The 24,418-nt window shown below is 37.8% G+C and overlaps 1 protein-coding gene across 3 annotated transcripts in view; it reads left to right on the forward strand.

Moving 5' to 3' along the window:
• The window catches only part of TPK1 (thiamin pyrophosphokinase 1), a 504,980-nt gene that overhangs the window by 386,341 nt on the left and 94,221 nt on the right, over positions 1-24,418 (forward strand). For all 3 annotated transcript variants that reach the window (XM_044679729.1, XM_044679728.1, XM_044679730.1), the window contains one exon: positions 745-856. In XM_044679729.1, the coding sequence (XP_044535664.1) occupies positions 745-856 (112 nt within the window). The remainder of the gene's footprint in view (positions 1-744; positions 857-24,418) is intronic.

The following is a 24,418-nucleotide window of genomic DNA, read 5'->3' on the forward strand; positions in this document are numbered from 1 at the left end:
TTGGTGAGTTCTACTGAAACATTTTTCTTTTCACCTTCTACTTCTTGGACCACTAAGTCTTATTGACTGATCCCACCTTCCTCAGCCTCTTCTCTCCTTGAATTAGAGGAGCAGAGGGGGAATACTGAAGCCTTCCTAGTGCCTTCCTTTGTAGAGGGCAGAAATCAGACTTTGATTCTGATGCTCTTCCTGGTTTCAACTCCATAAAGCACAATCCTCACATCTCCCATTTCCTGCCTCCTTTTGTGTGTGCAGGGACTGTATTTTTATTCATTTTATCCCCAATACTTCACATGATGCCTACTACATAGGAGATTCTTAATAAATGTTTATTAGCTTACATTAGAGCAATTGGTGGGCTCAGTGGATGGAATGCTAGACTTGAAATCTGGAAAATTGTATGGCCTTGGGTAAGTCACTTAACAACTATCAGCCTCAGTTTCCTCATCTGTAAAACAAGGATAATAAAAACATCTACCTGACTAAAGAGGTTAGTACAGTGCCTGGAAAATAGTAGGTACTTAATACTTGCTTGTCATTCTTTGCCACCCTTGCCAAACCAGAAAACTTCCTTATGATACTTGGAACAAATGTTGAATTGCCTTTCTTTTCCAGAAACGTCCTCATTTAGTCTCTGGGGATCTAGTTCTTCATCCAGTGGCTTCCTGAGCATTGTAGGATCTGTTTGAGGCAGTGGTTTCCCTTCTATTGGTAGGAATTCTAAAAAAGTTTTTCTTTCCATAGGGAAAGCACAAATTGCATGTAGACACAGGATTTGAAGGTGATTGGTGTGGCCTTATTCCTGTTGGACACCCTTGTAAGCAAGTCACCACAACAGGCCTAAAATGGAACCTCAGTAAGTAAAATTTCCTTTTGTTTCTTGCTAAAAGCTAGTTTGAAATTTTTAAATCAAATTTAATTTTCCCAGCATCTTAATATACTTGCTCTCGCTCTCGCTCTCTTTCTCTCTCTCTCTCTCTCTCTCTCTCTCTCTCTCTCTCTCTCTCATTGGTAGGAGTTTTTACAAGTAGAACAGCCCTAAAACTTAGCAGCTTTGCAGCCAAGATCTGTGTGATGCTTGAGTAGAATATAGGATCATTTTTTGGTGTGTGTTTTGAAGGGCTTGTACAAAATTATCCTGAATCTGCATCAGCTCATTCTTGAAATATCTCCATTATGCATTCATTCCTTTGGGGTAAATATTGGGCTTTGAAGATTATTTTTAATGCATATTTATCTGTGAAGGGTAACATCTTTAGTCAATAATGTCTTAAATGTGAATTGAGATGCTCCTCCTATCATCTAGGAGAGGAAATTTTTGTAAGCAGAAGAATGCTAAATAATTAGAGAACGGAGCTCTGAAAAAGAAGGAAAAAGACTCAGGGAAGAATGGGGATATGTCTGGAAGTAGAATGTGCTGATGAAAAAACTTATCTATTGAAAATCATGGAATATTCTCTATAAAAAAGACTTTTATAGGTTATACCTAGAACTAGGGCAGTAATTCATAGCATAATTTCTCCCTCGTACAGTCATTTTTCCTATTTAAAGGAGCAATCAAAGCCTGTGAAGTTTTGCCAGATAATAAAACGTTTTCCACTGTATTTTATTTTAAATAGGCCTTAACTATGCCATTAAACTCTGATTTGAAAAATGAAAAGATTTAATATAATTAAATAAATGCTAATTCCACTTAAATCCATCAAGCATTGTAGACTGTCACAAAGAATAACATCACCACACCACACAAATGTAACAAACAGATTTCACTGTTTGTGAAAGAATTTCTCATTTTAGGAAACTGACCAACATCTCTGGGATTCTAAAGTAAAAATTCTAAAATTAATAGTTTCTTCAGTAAATATAAGTGCTTCAGAATTTGCATGGGAAAATAAACTTCTATTCAAAATGATAACACTTTGAACATAAGAATTTACAAAATTCTCAGAGATAGTTCAGAAACAATTAGGAGACTCTAGTGGGATTTTAAAACAAGTTTCTAGAGAGCTCATCAGAATTTGAAAGAACTGCCAGACCATTTTCTTCCTAGCTCACAGAAGTATGTGATGGACTTTAAAGCTGTTTAGCTGAGACTGATAGAGGCTCCCATTTGAGACTTTTTTGAAAAACTTCCAGCTTAAAACAGCAGCTTTACTTTTCTGAACTCCTTTATATTTTAGGGCCCTGGATGTGGCATAACCTTTAGTTTCTAGAGTTTATTTTCTATAACAGAAAACAAAGGAACTCTTGACCTCTTGCCCCCCACCCCATGAAAGCAATGTCAAATCAGAATAAAGAATAAGACTCTGAAGGCATGCCATTTGTCATATGAATTGTCTTGCTTTACTCCGTAATATCATGTAGCAATTTTAATGCCACTACTGCCCTCTCCTCAGTTTCCTCTAATGTCCTGTTCCCCAAAACTCCCCTTGCTTCTCCCTTAGAGAAATTGATAACATAGTTCTTTGGGAAGAGCTCGTCATTCCCTGAAATAGAAAGGAAGAATATTGGCTGTGTTTGGTGAGTTAGAAACAGTTTACCTTTCTCAATCGGGAGACTAGTCTGAATTGAAAAGCATTTTTTGGATTTTCAAAGCCTTCAAATCTCTCATCTTATTTTACCCAAGTTATAACCTCATAGAGAATAAAGAACATCTAAAAACCTTGTGCAAAGCGAGGCAGGCTGGGCAGTGAGACTAAACGACTTCCTTGCCCAAGATCACAAAGGTAACAATTTGTAGCAGAGGCAGCATTAGATTTCAGGTTTCAGTTCCTCTATTTTAAGATGGAAACTGACAACCATGAAAATGCCCTGGAATCAGAAAACTTGGGCCCCGGGCACAGCTCTGCCCTTTACTACTTCAGTCACCTTGTAAAAGAAAGCACATTTCCCTAGTACTAAAGGGATCTTCATTTGTAGAATGATGGCTTGGTCCAGACAACATCTTAGGTCAATTCCCCGCTGTCTAATATGAGGTTTTATGAGCAAGAAACAAGCTACAGATATGGAGCATAACAAATAAAATTCAGAAAGTGACTGGGGTGTTGGTGGAGTGAGGCACTTTGTGCATTAAGAGAAAACTAAGGAAAGCCCGATGGCCCGTTCCTGCACAGCCCCACTTTTTGGGGGGTGTCAGCAATTCAAGAAGACCACATCATCCATGTGAACGAATAATAAATGTGGTTCTGGTCCTGTGCTATCTATTTCTAGGAAATATTTACATTTTAAGAGAAGCCATCTGGAAATCATGCCAGAAAAAGATACCATCTTGTCAGAATTTTAAATCGCCATCCTGTTGGGGTGGGGGCCGGGGGCAGCATATAGTTAGGCAGGTTCAAAATTGCAAATGCCCTCCAATTTAATCACAAAGAAACAGCCTTCTCTACATACAGAACTATCATTATTCCAAGAAGGCTGCAAAGAAAATAGAAGCCTTCCAGAAAGATGGGAAGGTACATTAGGAAGTTTAGAGCATGACTAGACGCAAAATAAGATATTCAGACTCTTCTGTTTACTTTCCCTCCCTACACTCAGCAAACGCTTCCCAAATGGGTGATGTTGTTACAAGTCAGTAGCTACATTAGAAAAATGAAAATCCACACATAGAGCATATAGATCCCCGCCAGATTCATGGGGACAAAATCTCGGGTCTTATCGCCTCTCCTTGGACATTATAGCAAACTATGGAAACACAGTTGTTGAGAAAAGATCCCAAGCACTTCTGTTTGAGAGCACATCCCCCCAAGATTGAGGAGGGGGTAGGAGGTCATGTCTTTGGGTCTGCTGATCATCCCACTAATGCAGGTCTACACAGAAAGCAATAGCCCACGTATGGAAGCCACTGGCCCTCCTTTATGTACAGATGAAATCTCAATTCCCTACTTGTTCTAGGGCATGCCTAATACTTCCCCCCCTCTTTTAAAACCTGTCCCAGTTGGGGCTCAGGGATCAGATTAAAATTTTTAACTACCCAAGTTCTTTGTTCCCAAACCCCTCGGACTGAGGTCTTTCAGGAGACATTCCCATCTGTGTTTTCTCAAAATTAAGAGGCTAAGTCATATTGCATTTATAAATCATCTACGCAACTATAGCTCCTTGAGAGTTTCAATATGGGGCTTTATGGGTCAGATATTTCAGGGCAATAAATAGGGAAACATCAACAACACGACATCAAGGGTTCTATTAAATCTAACCATGGCTTAAATATGTGATTTAATCCATAAGTCTCTTTACACCAGTATTTTTTTTTAAAACCTTACCTTCTATCTTAGAATCAATACTAATTGTCAGTTCCAAGGCAGCGGTAAGGGCCAGACAATTGTGCTTAAGTGAGTTGCTCAGTCACCCAGTTAGGACCTCCCATCTCTAAGCCTGGCTCTCTGAGCCATCCAGCTGGCACCCCTATACCAGTATTAAAACATTAAAGTATACTATAAAGTTGCAGGAATAATATTAACATTCCTTTAGGTCTTTTTTTTTTTTTCAAATTTTGGGATATCTTCTGTCTTTGTTTTGGATCATCAAGAAAGTACAAAGAGATTAAAGGTTTTCCATTACTAAAAGATGTCAATTATGCATGATCCAGAGGTAAATATTCTAAACAAAATAATTGATATAAAAAAAGAAAGTGAGAGAAGAAGGCAAATATGCTTAGCAAGACAGGAGAAAATTAAGAAGGAAAACAAAGGATGAGGGAAGAGATTTTTGGCAGGACTTTATGATGGAGAGCATTGAAGCAAGGGAAATGCAAATGCTGAAGTATTCAGCTTCAAACTTTTCAATAATTTTGCCAAAGAAATCATTAAAAAACAAAGCAAAAGTGGAGTTATAAACTATTTGCTCAGACCTCTTATTTAAAACAACTGACAACTTTCAGTGTATTCCAAGTGGCTTTTTCATACTCCTCTCTTTGTCTTTTTTCAAAAAAATCAGGATGGAAAATAGAAGGGAAATTGACAGCATGAAATTATTTCTGAACATTGACAAGAAGTGAATTAAAGCCCGCAATGCAGGTGGGGAAGTATTGAATACTAAAATTAGTATGGGAATCCAGTTTAACAACAGTTGTTGTCTTCTGTGCTATCATTCTAAAATTTTGTCATAATACCTACTTAGGATTTCTATCCAAGTTGACTCAAAGAGCATTTAAATGTTAAGCTAACAATGGGACAATTCCAGCATCCATAAAAAAACAGTGCTTGCTAATGTTGACTTTTACTGGGAAAGCTGTTCTTGGATCCTCTCTCTCCATGGCATAATCTTTGCAATTTTGAAAGTCATCGTAATGAGTTGTCATAGTTCGGTACACTTGCTATACCCACTTGAGCTATAAACACCTCCTAAGTTAATGCCATCATTTTTCTTTTTTCCTCCATTTTTTTAAATATTCAATTCCTGCATGCCCAAAACGCCCACTTTCTTTAAAGACTACAGGGATGCTTCTGAATTGTTAAGAGCAATATTAAAGTCTTGCTATGGGGCTTTCTATCTGAAAACCTAATAGAAAGCATCCTTTTAAAATCACTCACTATACTAGACAGTTTGTTACCCTTCTAAAACATGACTATTAAAAAACATTCCCAAAACAGTTGGAAGAATTTAGGCATTTCCTATTCATCAACACCTAGGACCAGGCTTTCTTTTGCCAAAACTAGACCAGCTTAGCTAGCTCAGTCCCTCTCATCCTCTTTCCCAGATGCATGTATTTGGCAAAGGAGACATTAGGTTGAAGTAAAATGGGAAGAGAACTAAAAATAAGACCCTCGTAGCACTGCATTTTCCCACAGGCATTCCATAATACCTAAAATATGGCTGTCTTCATGACTTGCATTATATTCAGTATGATTTTGGGGTCAAAGAGAATACCCTTCATTTAAAAAAATCCTCTCTCTACTTTCTCTTTTCTGAACACCTCTAGTTATTTTGTGATTTTTTTTCTAATTAAAGAGACAGATTTTATTTCATAATTAGGAATAGAAGACTAAAAATACAAATAGCCTGGGAAATCCTGGAATCCCACTTGTAGAATCAAATTTCTACCAAAATAAAAGTGACTAATAGCAAATCTTTTCCTGTTTAATTTGATAGGTATAGTGGAAGATTTCTTTGGACACTATAAAAAATACATTAGGAATTATTGGAAAGTAGTACTTTGGCTAAATGTTCTTTACTTCAATTTTTTCTAAGGAATATATTGAAGAGATTCCCACTCCCAAATAAATTTAAAATATTATTTATAGGGGGTAGCTAGGTGGCTCAGGGGATTGTGAGCCAGGCTTAGAGACAGGAGGTCCTAAGTTCAAATCTGGCTGGCCTCAGACATTTCTCAGCTGTGTGACCCTGGGCAAGTCACTTGACCCCCATTGCCTAGCCCTTTCTGCTCTTCTGCTTTAGAACCAATACATAGTACTGATTCTAAAACAGAAGGTAAGGGTACATGCTTTTGATAAATTTTATTTTGACCAAACAGAAACTTCCCAACAAAAATCCTATACCCTACCCAAGTACATTTCTTAAAAACAGGTGGTATTGCCTAATATCATATCTTTAAATGATATTATATGACACCTTCTACTTTTTTATTTGCTTAATGTTAGTAGGAAGGAAGTGTTTTTATTTTGACAGAGTTCCTCTAAGTCATTGATGACAAACTTTTCAGAGACCAAGTGTCCAAACTGCAACCTTCATGCCATATATGAGAGCCCTCTGTCTTACCCCAGACAGGTGAGGGAGGAAGCGCTCCCATTGGGCTGCTGGGCAGAGAGGCAGGTGATGGGAGAAATGTCCTCAGGCTGTTTGGAGAGGGAGGGGAGAGAGCAGCCCCTCTGACACACACATGTCATCAGTTCACCAGCACAGCTCTAGCATGTGCTCCAGTTTACTGGGGCTTTGGTTGGACCTCAACACCAATTTCACTTTCATTTGATTGCCATCCTTTTATTCTTAGTCTATACTAGACACAAATTCTCTGGAGTGCTTTTTTTTCCAGAAAAGATGATTTGGATTTGAGTAAAGTTAAACATTAAAAGAATACTGGAAAAGAAAGTAGAGATCTGAGGAATGTTCCCCCTCTGCCTTTCTGATTTCCCCTTTCTATACTCAAGTTTTCTTTATGTACTGAATGGCAGTTTGATGGGGCGGGAGGAAGAGTCAAGAAAAATTACATATACTGAGTGTTTTAAAAGTCTTAACATGCTTTGAAGCTTAAGCTTAAAAATGCCTGAAAGTATACTAAGAGGTTTTTTCATCTTTTTTTTTACTCATTCAGTAATTAGTTTGTTCATTTACTTATTTAGAGAGCTATTTAATTATCCAATTAATTGTTTTTAGGCTGAGACTTTTTAAATTCTTTTTTCAGTTCCAAATTCCCTTCCTCCCTCTACCTCTCACTCCACTCAATAATAAGTCAAGAAAAATAAAACTTATTACAAATATGTAGAGTCCTATAAGACAAATTTCCTTACTAGCCAAGGAAGGAAGGAAAGAAGGAAGAAATGAAAAAAGGAAAAATATATATACTTCAGTATGTACTCCGAGGCCATCATTTCACTATCTTTAATTAGATAGCATGTTTTATATCATGAGTCCTTTGAGATTGTGATAAATCATTTTTGATCAATTACTGTCTTTCAAAGTTTATAATATTCATAATATTATTGTTAATGTATAAGCTGATCTCCTGGTTCTATTCATTTCACATAGGTCTTCTCAGGTTTTTCTGAAACTTGTCTTCTCCATTTCTTATAGATAATAATATTACAACATGTTCATCCATTCCTCATTTGAAAGATATCCCATCAGTTTCCAATTCTTAGCCACCATAAAAAAGAACAATGTATATTTATATAGCTTATGAGTGCATAGCTCAACCAGCATTAGGATGTCTGTTTCCCTAAATCTCCTTCAGCATTTGTCATTTTCCTTTTTGTCATTTTAACTTATCTGATTGGTATAAGATGGTATCTCAGAGTTGTTTTCATTTGCATTTCTCTAATTATTAGTGATTTAGAGCTTTTTTTTCCCTATACCTATTGATAGCATTGATTTCTTCCTCTGAAAACTGCCTATCTATATGTCTTTACTATTTATCAGTTGGGGAATTACTCCAATTCTCATAATTTGACTTAGTTCCTTACATATTTAAAAATGGAACACTTATCAGAGAAATACCCTAAAAATTTTGTTCCCAATTTCCCACTTTTCTTCCAATTTTAGATGTATTAATTTTATTACACACTAAGACTTTTTTGAATATCTATAGATTATGACAGATAAGCTACACCTAAAATATTGGAAAAGATTTTAACTGGGAAAAAGAAAAGGAAAAAAAAATTAGCTGTTGCTTTGATTTCTTTCCTTTCCCTACTGTAATCCACAGGGGAAAAGACACCATGAAAAGCCAGTATTAGCATACAGAGAGACTATATTTAGAGCATATTTTCTTAAAAGAATATTGTAGATCACTCTGGTGCTTCTTACTCTCAAGTAAAGATTCTGTTTTCCCTCATGTAGGACTAATGTCACATAGCCCACTTCAAACAGGCAGATAAAATGTATTAAATATATATTTCATTAACTCAGCCCAAATTGTATTTTATAAGTTGTGGGGACTTGAACCAGACATGATTGATTTCTCTCCTTTTTGGTACTTGCCCTTGTGATTCTGCAGAGAGCACCAGGAACTAGCAATAATTTACCATATGACTCAGACATCTCTCTCTCTCTCTCTCTCTCTCTCTCTCTCTCTGTCTCTCTCTCTCTCACACACACACACACACACACATGCACGCACATGCATGCACACACACGCATGCACGCACACAGACACAAACACATTCTTGTTTTGGAAATCCTTCAACAACATGACAACCCATATTTGTTATGATTGGTTCTCAGCATTTAAATATAAAAACAATTAATGTATATTTGCAGGGAATATGATGAATGGGGATATGTGTCTTGAGCAATCTTTCACTGGCGTGCATTCAAGAACACTATTATATTTCAGGTTTGCCTCCTAAGTTGTCTGAATGACTTGATTTCCTAGTATTCATGTGGGCAGGTTGACTGATGAGAATGACTTCAGCATAAGCTCAAGAGCCCTTTTCTATTTCCCCTTTCTGACGTTTCATTTTTGTGCTGATTCAGAAGTGAGTTCTGTGCACTCAGCCATCCAGTTAATATATTGAGATGAGAGAACAGCAGTCCTTGGTGATTACATGATATATAGGAAAGAAGTGAGGGGTGCATACAGGTAAACAGTGATTGTAGAGAGGTATGGAGGGGGCTACAACTGTGTTTCCTTAGTGAATTTATTTAGTCATTCTGATTTCCCTGGAAATAAATAAAACTATGGCTTGACTTTTATTTATAAAAAGCATTGAAAAGGACATAAGATGACTTTGGTTCCCATTACCAAGGGGATCAGTTCTTAGAAGAAGGAGACTACCTGTAAAGTTGGAAGAGGGTTCCTATGTGTATCCCTGTATCCTCCTCAGGGGGAAATGTATAGTTATTCTCCTCAGGGGGAACTGTTATTGCTGTGAATTTGGATTTGAATTTGACCCTAATTTAGAACAGAAGACTACCTCCCAGAATCCAGAAAGCACCATGAAGATGCCTGCAGAGACCACACACTGCACCAGAAGATACAGAGTGAACTTCGAGACATGGCAAATTTGAACTTTGTGGGGGTTGAATGTATTTATTTTGAATGGACACTCTTATGCCAAAAAGGGGACTGCCTCCTAAATGGCTTTTTGTCAATGCACCTAACATTGTTTTTGTTCTTTCTCCCTTTTATTTCCCTTTTATCTGCAAATTATCATAAATTTAAATTTGATTATGTTTTTCATGATCCATTGGGGAGACTGGTCTCCAAAAGGATCACAGGGAGGAATGTCTGTATTTAATTTGGGTTTGCTCTGCCATGCCCTCTCTCTCGTATGTGGATTGGAGTTGTGATGGTCCTGGTGGCCCAAGCCTCTCTCTTCCACATGAGGTGAGTGGGAAAGGTTCCCTGCATTTCTCTAGCTCTCTAATTTAATATTAATAAATCCTGATAAATATCATACTTTGGAGGCATTGAATATTAATTTTAAAATCTATACACCATTACCTCCAGCATCAACACTGCCATCTGCCAACCAGCCACCTGTAATGGGCAGGTACTTGTTTAATTATTTCATCAGCTTTCATGGATTCAATGATCATCTCCATGCTCATTATTTTAAGATCTACTTATCCAGTACTAATCTCTCTCTTGATCTTCATTCTCACGTTTCATTGTTTATTAGATACCTTGAACTAGATATTCCTTAGGCATCTTAAATGCAGCATTTAAAAAATTGAGCTAATTTCCTTTTCCCACTCCATTCTCCACAAACCCTACCATTTTCTCAACTTTTGTATTATTGTCAAGTACACCACCACCCTCAAAGTCACACTCACTCACAAACTCTGTGTTATGTGCAACTCTTCAATCTCTCTTAACTGATTTCCAGTGTTTTTCAAGTAAAACTTCCTTATAAAAGATGGGATGTTAGCTGGGACTCAAAGGAAGCTGGAGTTTCCAGGAGAGATGGAGAGATGAGGAGGGAGAGATGCCTCCAATGCTGGGAGGCAATCAATGAAAATGCACAGTCAGGAGATGGAGTGTCCTGTATGAGGAACAGGAGAGAGATAAGTGTCTCCAGATCAAAAAGTTAATTTAAGGAGAATAAGATAAAAGAAAACTAGAATGGAAGGAAGGTGCCAGTTCATGAAGGGTTTATGAAACAGACATTTTAAATTCCTACTATGGGCCAGGCACCAGCCTAAAGCTTTTACAAAGATGATTTCAAATGAGCCAAAATAAATACACTGGAAATAGAAAGTGCTCTTAGAGGAAAGACACTCCATCTAGGGTTTTGGAGAAAGACCTGGAAGAAGATTTGAGCTGAATTTTAAAAGATGTCAGAGAATCCAAGATGAGGGGTAGAGCGTTCCAGGTATGGAGGATATCAAATGCAAAGATATGGAGATGGAAAATGTCATATTAAAAAGTATCATTAAAGGAACTTCAGATAAACCAGTATTGTTGGATCATAGCTTGCGTGGAGGGCAGTGAAATGTAAGACAAGAAAGATAGGAATAAAAAAGCTTATGAAGAGTTTCAGTTGCCATACAGAGGAGTTTATATTTGCTTTGTGGTACCCTGAGCCTCTGGAACTGATTGAGCAGAGGAATGGCAAGGGCAGACCTCTACCTTTAGTAAAACCATCTTGAGAGGTGAGTGCAAGATGGATTTGAGCAGGAGAGACTTGAGACAGGGAGACTCAAAAAAAAAAAGCTATTACAGTATTACAAGGAAGAGGTAATGTGGGAGAGAAAGAAAAATAATATACAGGTTAAGTTATGAAATGAAGATTCAAGAATAATATGGAAGATGTGAGTATTGGTGCCTGGAAAGAATAGAACCATGGTACCCATGACAATAATGGGAAATAATAGAGAAATTTGGAAAAGAATAGTCTGTGGGAAAAAAAAATAGAATTCTGTTTTACACATGTTGAGTTTCAAATATATATCTCGTGTTTTGCATATCCAGTTTGAGATGCCCAGAAGATGGGTGGTGACACGTGAATAGAGCTTTATAGAGAGTTTAGGGCTAGGAATATTGATTTGGAAGTCATCTGCACGAGCGTGATCCCTGAGCCCGTGGGAGCCGATAAGATCACCAGTAGAAGAGGTAGACTGTCCAGGAACTGAAGGCAACCACTCTATAAATCCCACATCACAATGTTTGATCTTGTGGCAGCAGAAAGTTCCCAAGAGAAGTGGTTGTAGGGTCCGATGGGAGAGGAGAGGGGAGCCTTCTGTTGTGCAAAGGGAAAGAGGGTCGCTTCTGCCTACTCCAACCTGTATCCTGTTAGACAATGTCGTGTAGTCCAGTGCAGAGAAGGTGCCTTTGTACGTGATGGAGAGAGGTGTCCCATGCTACTATTTTCGTTTAGAGCTTTACACTCAAGAATCTCAAAGAGTTTAATAAATCATTCCTCAGAACAGCTTAGTGAGGCTAGGAGGGGTCAGCCATTAAATTATTCCTCATTTACACTCAGGCAGAGTTTAAGTGATTTGTCCGAGGTCACACAAGTACATCTGGAAACAGGAACTGGGTTTCAGAGCTCCAAACTCCTGGCTCCAGCCATGAGAATCCTTTTAAGTAATGATCCATTACACTGTGGTTTGGTCCCATATCAGACCAATGTTCATGTTTCTCTATGTACACATTATAATTCGCCTATTTCCTAGATACAGTAGCATTTTTATTTTTCAAAAATCTTCTCTCCCTTTTTAATTGTTTTACTTCCTTGATAGTATTAGGTTGTATGCATTAACAACTGTTTTGCTCTTTCAGTTTTCTGCCAACTGTGCAATCCAGTTTCTTTATTAAAAAAAAAGAAGAATAAGAAGAAAGGAAAACTTTCTCACTTTTATGAATATCAGAATTTGCAGGGGAAATTTTTTTACAAAGAAAAAAAGCCCCCCCCCCTCTTTTTTGTCTTCCTTTTTGAACCAATTACAACACTTAACAAACTTATTTGTAAACATTTTTCAAAATTACCTCCTTGCAACATAGCATTGGCAGCTCACCCCAGGGGAGAGAAACAGGTTATGGGCAATTTAAATCTGACATATAATTAAGGAAAATACAAATTGAATACCTGTGGTGTTTTCAATTGACCTGTTTCCCACTGAAGGCTGCTTTTCTCAGTACAGATAAACACAAAAGGGTTTTTTGTCTATTCTCTTAGCACTACATGCAACCAATAACCATGGGAACTAGACAGGAAGCCACAGCAGTTCAATGCCTAGCTTTTGGTACTGTACCCCAGAATAGGGCACCTGTCCCATAAGCAATATGCCCATCAGTAAACATTTAAGTGCCTACTATGGGGCAGGTAGGTGATGCAGGTAGATAAAAGGCCAGGCTTGGAGTTAGGAAGGCTCATCTTCCTGAGTTCAAATGTGGTGTCAGACTCTTACTGTGTGACCCTGGGACAGTCACTTACCTCTGCTTGCCTTAGTTTCTTATCTGCAAAATGAGCTGGAGAAGGACATTGAAAACCATTCTAATGCATTTGCCAAGAGAATCCCGCAAAGAGTTGGACATGAATGAAAAATGCCTAAATTATATATGTATATATATATGTGTGTGTTTGTGTATTCACATATATATGAAAAGCATATAATAATAATAATAATAATAATAATAATTTGTACAGAGCATCTTGGAAGCCTTAGTGCTATTTTTAACTACTAAATATTAAAATTATAGGGGCAGCTGGATGGGACAGTAGATAAAGCACCAGTTCTGAAGTTGGGAGGACTGGACTTAGACATTTCCTAGCTATGTGACCCTGGGCAGATTACTTAACCTTGACTGCCTAGCACTTGTTCTTCTTTCTTAAAATTAATACTAAAACAGAGAGTAACAGTTTGGAAAAAGTGCATCAAGACTTTGGTGACATTTTATTTTAAAGCACCCTAAGTTTCACAAAGCACTTTGCTCATAATAATCCTCTTTGAATAGGTTGTGAAACTCCATTTTTAAAAGCAGTAAAACTTATATTTAGGGAAATTAAATCATTTATCCAAGGTCACATGGGTAAACTGTCTTCCATTCAAAGTGTTGTGGGGTTTTTGGATTTTTTTTGGGGGGAAGAGGATTAGAAATCACCCTGTGTTGTTTGTTGCCTCTAGAATGTAATTCCATATTGGAGGTTAGAATGCTGATTATATGAGGGGAATTAGTGTGAAAGTTTTGGAAAGGAGAGACATTCTTCGTATCTCACAAAGAGGGAATATGGAATGTTAGACTATTTTGGGGTGGGAGGAGTGGAGAGGAAGAATATGAGAGAGAGAGAGAGAGAGAGAGAGAGAGAGAGAGAGAGAGAGAGAGAAAGAGAGAGAGAAAGAATATGAATGCGAATGTGCTTTTTGGAAAGGAGATACTTAAAATTTCCTGTTCCTTCACATGTCCCTGGCTTTCTGTTTCCTTCCCTCCTAGAGGCTTTTCTTAAGGAATTTCCTCTTTGGTAAGATTGAAGCTTCTCTTTCATGAACTAAGACCCCATCTTAATCCCACCTAGAGAACTGATTTACTCTTGTGTATTTTCTGGCACATTCTGATCTGTAGAATTAAAAAAAATTTTTTTTCTATCTATTTGGATAAATGGATTTACTCACTGAATGTATTTGTAATTGTCTTGTGTAGCATTTCATGAGAAGGCATCAAATTTATGTAAGCTAATGGTGACCCTTTAAAGGATATCTACTAGAGTTGTTAACAGCTTTTGAACCTAAAAACCATGACCCAGACCCAACAATATTGGAAAATGGAGACAGAAAGATATGGTTCTAGTTTCTGGGATTCTTTTTCTCAAGTGAGACTAGGTGGCCAGCCTCATGGCTTCTTCTTCTGCCTCCCTCAAGCCAGGAATCACAGTGTCCCTTAGGAAGGGGTTAGCAAGATTCCATATTTCTCTCCATTCCTTCCCTTAAACTACCTATTTATATGTTTAAACATCCCCTATAGCTGCACAAATAACTTCTGCAGGCAGCATGCTTTATACATAGCTACTGTGTTTGGAGCTGGGACTTTTGAACCAAGGTCTTTTGACTTGAATTTCTTTAGTTCTTCAAACTCTCAGGCTGCCTCTTATGTGAGTGTACCGTTTCTATTTTATTCTGATTTGATTTTCTTTCACTGGAACTGTATTGTAAATGTGAATACAACTCCCCATTGTATTTTATCCTTGCCTGTATTGCAAGTAGTGGAATCTTAAGTTTTTCTTCTCATCTAAAGATCCCCAAATGACCTCTGTAAGAAGACCCCAGAGTTCATTACACTAATATGGTGGGACTTTGAGGCAAAGAATCTTTTTTTTTTAGAAGCATACAAGACAATCAGAACAATAAAGTGTTAAGTCAGATTCTGAGTAGAAAAAAAATTCCCTTCTGGGAGTAAGGAGGAAACAGATAAATGTGTTCAAGCATATGAGTATCACAAAAGCAGCTCAGTTTGTGTGTGGAAGGAAGTGAAAGAAATTGTTAAAAATCTAGGCATTTGGGGGGAGCTTGAGTTTGAAAGGAAATAGCTATTTCCTCATATACTTTTCTATGCTCCATATGTATTTGCTCTGGTGTTAAGGCAAGGACTAAAAGTATTCATTTAAATTGCTCTCTAAGATACTAAAAATGGCGATGTGTAAGTATAGTTTTGAAGGTAGCTATGTAGTGGAGGTGAACAATAACTTGCTCTTTTGCCTGTAGTTAATATATTTGGTCATTTAAAGAGTCTTGACATAGTTGCCTTTCACCTGAAAGAAAAGAGGATTGTGATTCAGTGCCCTACATCCCTTCACTGTGTGAAAAGCCTTTTTAGTTCAGTTCTGGAGCTGTGTGAAAAGCCTACTTAGTGGGTCCTCTCACTTTTAATGACTCGCTCAGAATGCTTCATGTGTGTTGGTTTTGTCTCCATCACTGGATTATAAAAGACTTAAAATCAGGAATCATGGCTTCTCTTTCCTTTATAACCCCCATAGCAGCCAGCATAGTATCACTGCCTTCTAAATGCTTGCTAATCACATAATAATTGTTAATAATGCTATATAAATCAGGCTTCTATACTGCCCTCATTTGCTGAAGCTCCTTCATCGTACAGTCAGGTGCAGAATGTGGCTAAGAGAAGTCTGTAATGTTCTAGTCCAGATCTAGGAAGATGCAAAAGGCCAGAACCAGACACTCCTGGTTTCAGGGATATAGGAAGGGTCAAAGTCAGAAATTCACCAAAAGAGTCCAAGAAATGTCTACTGAAATGCAAAGGAAAGACGTCGAGTTCAGTTCTGACAAATTGAATGAGGCAAAGTGTGATGAAGCTGTTTTCTCACACTCACACATTGCAAGGGCACATTCAATTTTTTAAGTACCACAGCACTCTGGCTGTCCCCAGTCTCCCAATTCACCCATTCCCACCATCTTGTATTACAAAGAACTCTTCATACTGTTTCTACCCTCCTCATCCCACCTGGAGTTTATGGGGGCTTGGAATAAATATTGTTTGAGTCTGTGTATTTTTGAATACCTGTGGGAAGAAGCCAGCAGAAAGCAAGAAGTGGTACAGAGTTGGGATATGTATGGAAGCAAAGCCTTGGGCATTCAGAAGGAATAAGTGACAGGTAAAGAGGTCTTAAGGAGGATAAAGTATGTAGTTTCCCAAAGAGAAAATTAAGAGGGTAATTGTAGAGATACATGTGGAGATGAGGACAGTTCTCTTTACAAATAAATCACTGCCATGGTATTAAACACCAAAGAAAGTTGTGGGAGCTTTGCATAGATGCTGGTGAAAATACTTTCAAGCCCCAAAGTTTTCAGGAAGTATCCACTAAGTATAAAACATCATAGATTTAGAGATGCAAGGAACCTTAAAGGGCTCCAAGACTCTCCTACTACTTACGAAGAAAATGAGGACCTTAAAGGCTAAGGTACTATATCATAGTTTTGCTCAGAAAAGGTCACTGTGGAGGGCAGTTCAGATGACAAGCACTTTCCACACATTTCCTCTTTCTTTGGCAAAAATTGGCATAATGGACCACAACTGTTCACATTCACTGAGAGAGGCTTTGAATATGACTTCCTCTTAACATCTCTACTCCTAGCTCAGTTTCTCTTGATGTAAAGTGACCAAACTTGTTTTTTTGGAGATAATGAGATTAGCAGCCAAGGGTTTTAGTTGAGAACCAAGTTCCACTTGGGCTTCCTTTTTCTGAAAAGCTTAAATAAGCAAATAAACACATTAATTAATAGATAAATAAATGAATAAATAAATAAACAAATAAATAAATATATAAGCAAGCAAATAAACAAATAAATAAGTAAATAAGCAAATAAAGAAAGTAAAGCTTAAGAATATGTTACAAATATATTAGATAAAATGTTCCAAGCCTCTGAGTAAAATGTTGGTTGCTAACCTAGAAGGGTCATGCTCCCCAACTAAGTAAATATAGTAAAGTCAGCCCCATATATCTCTCCTCTTTCTCTTTCCACTTTCGAGAGCAAAACCAAACAATTTCAGGATGTCATTAAAATTTTCTTATCTTTATATAGCAAATCATTGTTAAAATATAAATAACAAGAAGGTGAAATGTTTTAATAGCAAAGAAATCCTTAGAAATGTATAGGGGGCCATGCCTCTATATGATTTTTTGGGGTCCTGAGCGGCGTGGTGGCATAGGATGGTTAAAGCAGGAGAAAGAAAATGAGAACAACTAGACTAGTGGTTAGCCCATGCTGTCCCAAAATCTGTGGGCTTGGGAGTTTATTATATATTGGTTTCAAACAAAGAACACAGCTATGAAGGGGTAACAGATTATACATAACCCATTAAAGTCTAAAGAGTAAAGGTATAAGTACCAAGACAATGGCCAAATTCCAACCATCCATTAGTAGGGATAATTCTGGGAGAGGAAATATTTTTATGGAGATGCTCACTTATTGAGTTCTGTCTTCCAGGATTATAGACACCTGGACAAATAAAGTCAAGACTAAAAGCGCCATACTTATCTAAGTATGCAGACTTATCTTAAGTAATGTTTGTTAGGGTTTAGGCTTCTTAATTATCAAGGAGAGGAATCATTAACTCAGTAGATGCTGGTCTGCCACTTCAAGGTTTTCCAATAAGAATTGTAAAAAAGGTGGGGATCAAAGACTGAGTCAAAAGAGGAGCCTCAGATTTTTATCTTAGATGGCCCATTCTGTCTGCATTCCTGACATGCAGTTTAGAAAAATCATACACACAGTTTTACTTGCCGATGATTTTGTAATGGGATCCAGATAAAATATCTGTTACAGACTCTGTTTCTCTAAATGACTCCTAATAGCCTTTTCGGAGGGATCAAGTTGATTTTGGATTAACCTACCTGCTGGTACCAGAGCCTTTTGGGGCTCAGGTGACCAGGACCAAACACAAAGACTGCCTCAGCCTGGATTGGTCACATAGGGAATCCAGATAACAGGCCCTAAATTTGATCCTATTTCTCCAAAGGCTTTAATACATAGAACGGCTTCCCACAAAATGAACCTCAGGAGGATAAAACAAAAAGGGGAAGGAGGAAGAATGGAGTCTTTTCACCATTGTTCCAGTGGTTTCTCTGAGAAGCCAGAATTCAGACACTCTCTGCTGGATACTTTTAATAAAGTGAGCTGCGTGCCAGCAAAAGCAAGAGCCCCAGCCATTCTGAGGCTTAGAATCAGTCTCCTGGAAAGTATCTTCCATCTGTTGCAGCTGCTGTGCCTGACTCTGACTCTCTCTCTCTCTCTCTCTCTCTCTCTCTCTCTCTCTCTCTCTCTCTCTCTCTCTCTCTCTTTCTTTTTTCTCTCTCTGTTTCTATCTATGTCTCTCTGTNTCTCTCTCTCTCTCTCTCTCTCTCTCTCTCTCTCTCTCTCTCTCTCCTCTCTCTCTTTTTCTTTTTTCTCTCTCTGTTTCTCTCTGTGTCTCTCTGTCTCTCTGTCTTCCACTTCCCCCTTCCTTTAACTATGCTAGGATAAACAAAGTGAATGGTGAGGATGAGCCAAGGCATAGATTTTTTTCAATTTCATAAACATTTATTAAATGCCTACCATGGGGCCAGGTATGGCCTAAACACTGGAGATACAAATAAGAAAAGAAAGTTCCTGCCCTCCAGGAACTTACAGTCTACCAGAAGAAGATAAAATACAAATACAAAAAATAAAATAAAATGCAACAAAACTGGAAGAAGGGGAAGAATCAGGAGGTAGCCAGTGAGGGTGCATCAAGTTTCATGTGACCCAAACCAAGCTTAGCTGATGATGGAAAGAGTAAGCTGGAAAGGCCAGCTCTTTATAAAGGAAAGCCTTGAGGAGAGTTTAATGCTCCAATTTGTAGCGTTCAGTCTGAGGAGAGAAGAAGCTGAGGGGTCTGAGAACCTGTAGAGTGTCCAGAGGAATACTAGGTAGTGCATGGATAGAACACTAGACTTGGAATCAAGAAGATTCATCTTTCTGAGTTCAAATCTAGGCTCAGACAAGGAGAGTGAAGAACAACAAAAGTTGCCAAAGCTGCCTTAAATAGCATGATGATGAGATTTCAGATGATAGGCTTATCTTGACTATTTGCACTGAGATATCAGACTAGTTCCCTGCTAGGTGACACAGGGAATAAATAAAAAGTCAGAAAACAACCTCGCCCCAGATACCTAACTAGCTGTGTGATCCTGGGCAAGTCACTTAACCCAGTTTGCCTCAGTTTCCTAGACCATAAAATGAGCTGGAGCAGGAAATGGCAAGCCAGTCCAGTATCTTTGTCAAGAAAACCTCAAATGGGGTCATTTGAACCAGATTGAAAGAACTGAACAACAACACTGAACCAGTTAAAGTCACTGAGTGAAGGAGGATCCCAAGAAGAAAAACAACAAGGTGAGAGACATGGAAAGATGAGCAGTAGATAACCAAAGTGTATTTATGGGGGGAGAAATGAAATTTCTTGATTTGTTTTCAGCATTCCCATTTATTATGAGCAGCTTACTTTATATTTTTCTCTCCACTTATAGCTTTCTAAGTTATCCTGCTTGTGTGGTCTTTTTCCTAGCCTTCATTTTCACAAGATCACCATTGACCCCATTTCCCTTTTCTTGAAGAACATCATACCCAAAGGCTCACAAATGTTGCTCTGCTGAGCCATTATGGTATTTTTATCTTGAATACCTCTTCCTTTAACCTGATCTCCCATACACCTATCCTTCAGTATATCAAATTAGGCCTTAAATTTTCACATGTGTGAATTAAAATGCACCCTAATGTTGACTGGGGTAGGGCAGCAGTTTTTTGTTGTTTTTTTTTTTTAAACAAAATTTAAGGACTTTAATAAACGACAAGCTCAATGCAGTATATCAGTCAAGACAGACAAAAATTAAAGGAGTCATAGGCTATGTTGAAATGCATAAAATTAAGGAACACTAAGGTAATGGGCTTACTATATTCTATCTTGGTTAGTCCATGCTACCATAATTGCATTTGCTTATTTTAAGAGGGACATTGGATTGCCAGTGAGTATCAAGAAAGACCTTGAGATCATGCTATATGAAGGCTGATTGAAGGAATTGGATGTTTAACTTGGAAGAGAGAATACTTTTGGAGAGAGAGAGAAATACAGTAGCTCTCTTCAAATATTGTGGAAGAGATAATAGATTTGTTATGTTTAGCCCCAGACTTTGGATTTAGAAAAGGCAATGGATAAAAGTTGCAAAGCAACAGATCTTTAGGTTTGGTATCAGAGTTGTTTAAAAGTCCAAAGACTTACATCAAACATGGTGGAGGCTAGTGGCTACCAAGCAGATGCTGAATGACCATTTGTAAATGTGTCCTAGAAAAAAAAAATCTTTTTTAGCTATGAGTTCAACCAGATGACTCTCAATTTTCCTTTAAACTGAAATTAGGTGACCCTGTGATTCTTTAGTATAAGACTATTCTATTAAGCATTTTTAACTCTTGGAAAAGCCTCTGCAGGAACCTATTGAGACGCTCTGCTACCTAACCATGAAGTGGAACTGTGCTGAACGATTGCTGCTATGCAACAGAAATGGAAGTTAATGGAATGGAGAAAGGCGAGAATGCTTAATTTCAAGATTTTATATGGGATTAGCAACGTAGCTCTTGAAAGCATCAAACACAATAGAAAAGAACAGTGAAAAAGAAAAACAGATCAAGTGACAAGGTAGAAGGAAGTCCAGTTCTAGAGGTTACTGCAGTTCTAGCACGAGGTGTTTCTTTAGGGTCTGCTTAGCAGGGAAGGAGGTGCTGCTTAGTCCAACTACAGACAAAATGGGGAATGTTTTGGAGCATTGCGTAATGGATAACCACCTTAAACCATTTATATTTAATCAACAAATAAATTCATTAGAACGTAAGCCAAAGGATGTAACAATCCTTACTCAAACCAACTTTATGTTCTTATAGGCAGCAAATACATTTTAACATCTACAGCATAAATATAAATAAATGCAAATACAAAGTTTTAGTGCAGTTTTAATAGCAACAGACCTTCAGGACACATTGTGCACAAAGTAGTTCAACATGGCACATAGGTGAGGGCAGCAAGGAAAGGCTTCTTACTTATCCACAATATGGCACTTGAGCTATGGCTTAAAGGAAGAGCGAGCCTCTACGAGCTGGTGGTAAAGAAGGAATGTATGTGGGATGTCCGGTACAATGATGAGAAGCAGAATATTGGAACAGGGAGAAGCCTGTTCGGCTGGATCGCAGAGTGCAGGGGAGGTTTAGATAGTTCTAGGGTTGTTGCTCGTGACATTTCTGTGAGGCTGGGAAATATGGTATTTAGTTTTTCTCCTTTTGACAACAGTTTCCAAGAGGCTTGGTGAGATGGAGTCCCTCAGTGGCATATCTATATAAAACTGGGAACTCAGATTTCTCTACAGTTTTAATGGTGCTAAAATGCCAATCTGAGGTCGAAAATGAGAGTATTATTATATTATTATTCCTGGTATAGAGGATTAAATTGAGATTCAGAGGAATCAAATTACTTTCCTGGAGTTACACGGATGGGAGAAGGGAATAAACATTTCTATCTTACCTACTCTGTGCCAAGCACTGTGCTAATGTGTATTTTACAAATTACATACCATAAACCTGTTAGGTAAGTTCTATAATTATCCCCATTTTAATTGAGGAAACTGAGGCAAATTGGAGAGTAAGTAAATGACTGACTGACTTTCCTGAGTTACACAGTATATACAGACAGTGTCAATCAGGATTGGAATCCAGTGCCCCAGCCTGCAGACACATCCCTCTTTGCACTCTGTCACATTCTTTCCATTCTTCCTTTCTGTCCACTAGATTACCCCGAGTGTCAGGGGTGATTCTTAAACCAGTGTAGGTGAGTCTTTCGTTTTTGACCTCTTAAAATATATGCTGATGTTAAAAAATAAAACTGATGACTGAAGAACTCCAAACGCTACTTTGAACACAAAGCCAGCATCCATAATTAAGAGAGAAGTTAACTACAAAATCTCTCCTGGATTGTATAAATAGGAAATTGGATTCCTAATAGGTCATTTAAAACACTTTCAGGGCATATATACACCTGGAGCACTCAAGCTATAGGCTGGTTACTCAGAGGCCAAGGGTGCACTTTCCAGAAAAGAAAGCAAGCAACAATTGGCCACTTAAGGTCTAAAACAACAAATCAGGGGAAAATAAATTGATTTACTCAAATATGCATGACTTTCCTGGAGGGAAGAAAGATGCTGAAAAAGTTCCCACTGATTTTCTTTGATGTGCCCAGGCTCTGAAGTAATGCTTCATTTTGCACAATGTAAATTGACTTAGGAGAGAGGGTAAATAAAACCCCAGAACCCTTCCCTCTTTATTTATATTTTTAGAAGATCAAAATAATGAAACAAGAAATTTCAGATCAAGGTACACAGGGGTCTCATTGATCGAAGAATGGTAATGTCCAAATGTCAGAGCGATCTCTGATGAGATGGACAATAGGTTTGATTAAATTCCTAGGGAGGGAAAGTTGCGAAGAGGTAACTTGAAGTGAAATCGGAGGACTGGATTTGGAAGACATAGGTTTAAATCTGTGTTTCTGCCACTTTTAACCAGCGTTATCTTGGGCAAGCTTTGCTGCTGTTGAGGTGTTTCAGTCCACCCCATCTTGGGGTTTTCTTGGCACAGATGCTGGAATGGGTTCCCATTTCCTTCTCCAGCTCATTTTACAGATGAGGAATGGAGGCAAACAGGATTAAATGACTTACCCAGGCTCACACAGTAAGTGTCTAAGGCTGGATTTCAACTCAAGAAGATTAACTTTCCTGATTCCAAGCCCAGTGCCCTATCCGCTGTGCCACCTAGCTGCCCCTGGGCAAGCTTAGTGCGACATCAAATACACTGACTGGAGTCAGAGGCCAAATTGTTCCTGTGACGTTTACTCCAAGTCACTTAAGCGTTTCAGGCCTCAAGTTCATCATCTGTAAAATGAGGAAGTTGGATTTGTTCGCCTCAAAGATCCTTTCCAGCTCAAAAACTAGGATTCTGTGAACCAAAGCTACTTATCTTTTCTAGGCCTCAGTTTTCTCATCTGGTATTTGATGGAGTTGGACTTGGAGACCTTTCCAACCTTTTTTTAGAGTTATTTTTACAACTCGAAATCAGTAAATTTTTACATTTAAATACTCGCTAAAAGCTTAAGACTTGGAAAAATTTACCCAGCATCCATGTAATGCTTTTGCTGCTTTTATTTTTGTTTAATATCCCAGCAGTGAATCATTTAAATTCATTTTGAGACTGTGAACATCAGATGTCTTTTTTTTAAGTTGCCAGTTGTACACTTTGGGCTATATTTTCAATTTTTATTAAAATTATTACTTACCATCTGCTTTTATATCTTTCAGATTCTTAGAGAACCTTTTAATTTGGCATTGCTGAGGTCACAGACACAAAAACTCTATTCCATTTTTTTGAATACTCAGAATAAATTGTGTAGGTATACAACTTTAACAATAAAGAAGGAACAATAGGGGAAAATTATAGCATGAAGTAACTGCTCCTCTTCAGAGACTACAGCATTGTGGGGTCTGTTTTATCTGATTTTACAAAAAGAAAGAAACTTGGAGGAAATTACTATTTGGGCTGCAGACACTGCTTATTAGGAGAGTCTCTTTTATGACAGATTTTCTGTTATAATGCTAAGAAGAAAATACTTCGACTCTTGATAGAGAATGGATAAGGCTCACAAGGGTGATTGGCAGTCTTACCTAGAAGTCAATAGAAACAATCAGAAGAAGGTGCCAAGGAGTAGGAAATCATGGTGAGCTAAGGATATACTCTAGACTTCATTTCTGAATGTGTGAAAATATTAAATCTATTTTGTGTCTGTTATTATGCCCATGTATCCCTAGGCATTTCTTTTATTACAGTGATTTCTCTTTTTACTTTAGACTGTGAAAAGAATTTCTGTAGGTATCTTTGTCTTAAAATTTTTTTCTGGAATTGTACAATTATTGACATTATATGTAATTTTACTTAATGAATATTATCCATTTAGATGGATAGCATACATCTTATGCAAATCTAAATTTCTCTCTCTCTTATCTATCTCTTTCTATCTTTCTCTATATAGTCTCTTCTGTGTCTCCATATCTGTCTGTCTTATCTATCTAGTTTGTCTTTATCTATTTGTCTATCTGTCTGTCTGTCTATCTGCCTGTCTGTCTTTATCCATCCATCCGTATTTTTATCCATCTATCTATCCATCCATCCATCTATCTATCCATCTACTTACCTGTCTATCTGTCTATCTATATCTGTCTCTTGTCTCTATCTATCTATCTGTCTGTCT

Source organism: Gracilinanus agilis, chromosome 5 (assembly GCF_016433145.1).
Source record: "Gracilinanus agilis isolate LMUSP501 chromosome 5, AgileGrace, whole genome shotgun sequence".
Lineage (NCBI taxonomy): Eukaryota > Metazoa > Chordata > Mammalia > Didelphimorphia > Didelphidae > Gracilinanus > Gracilinanus agilis.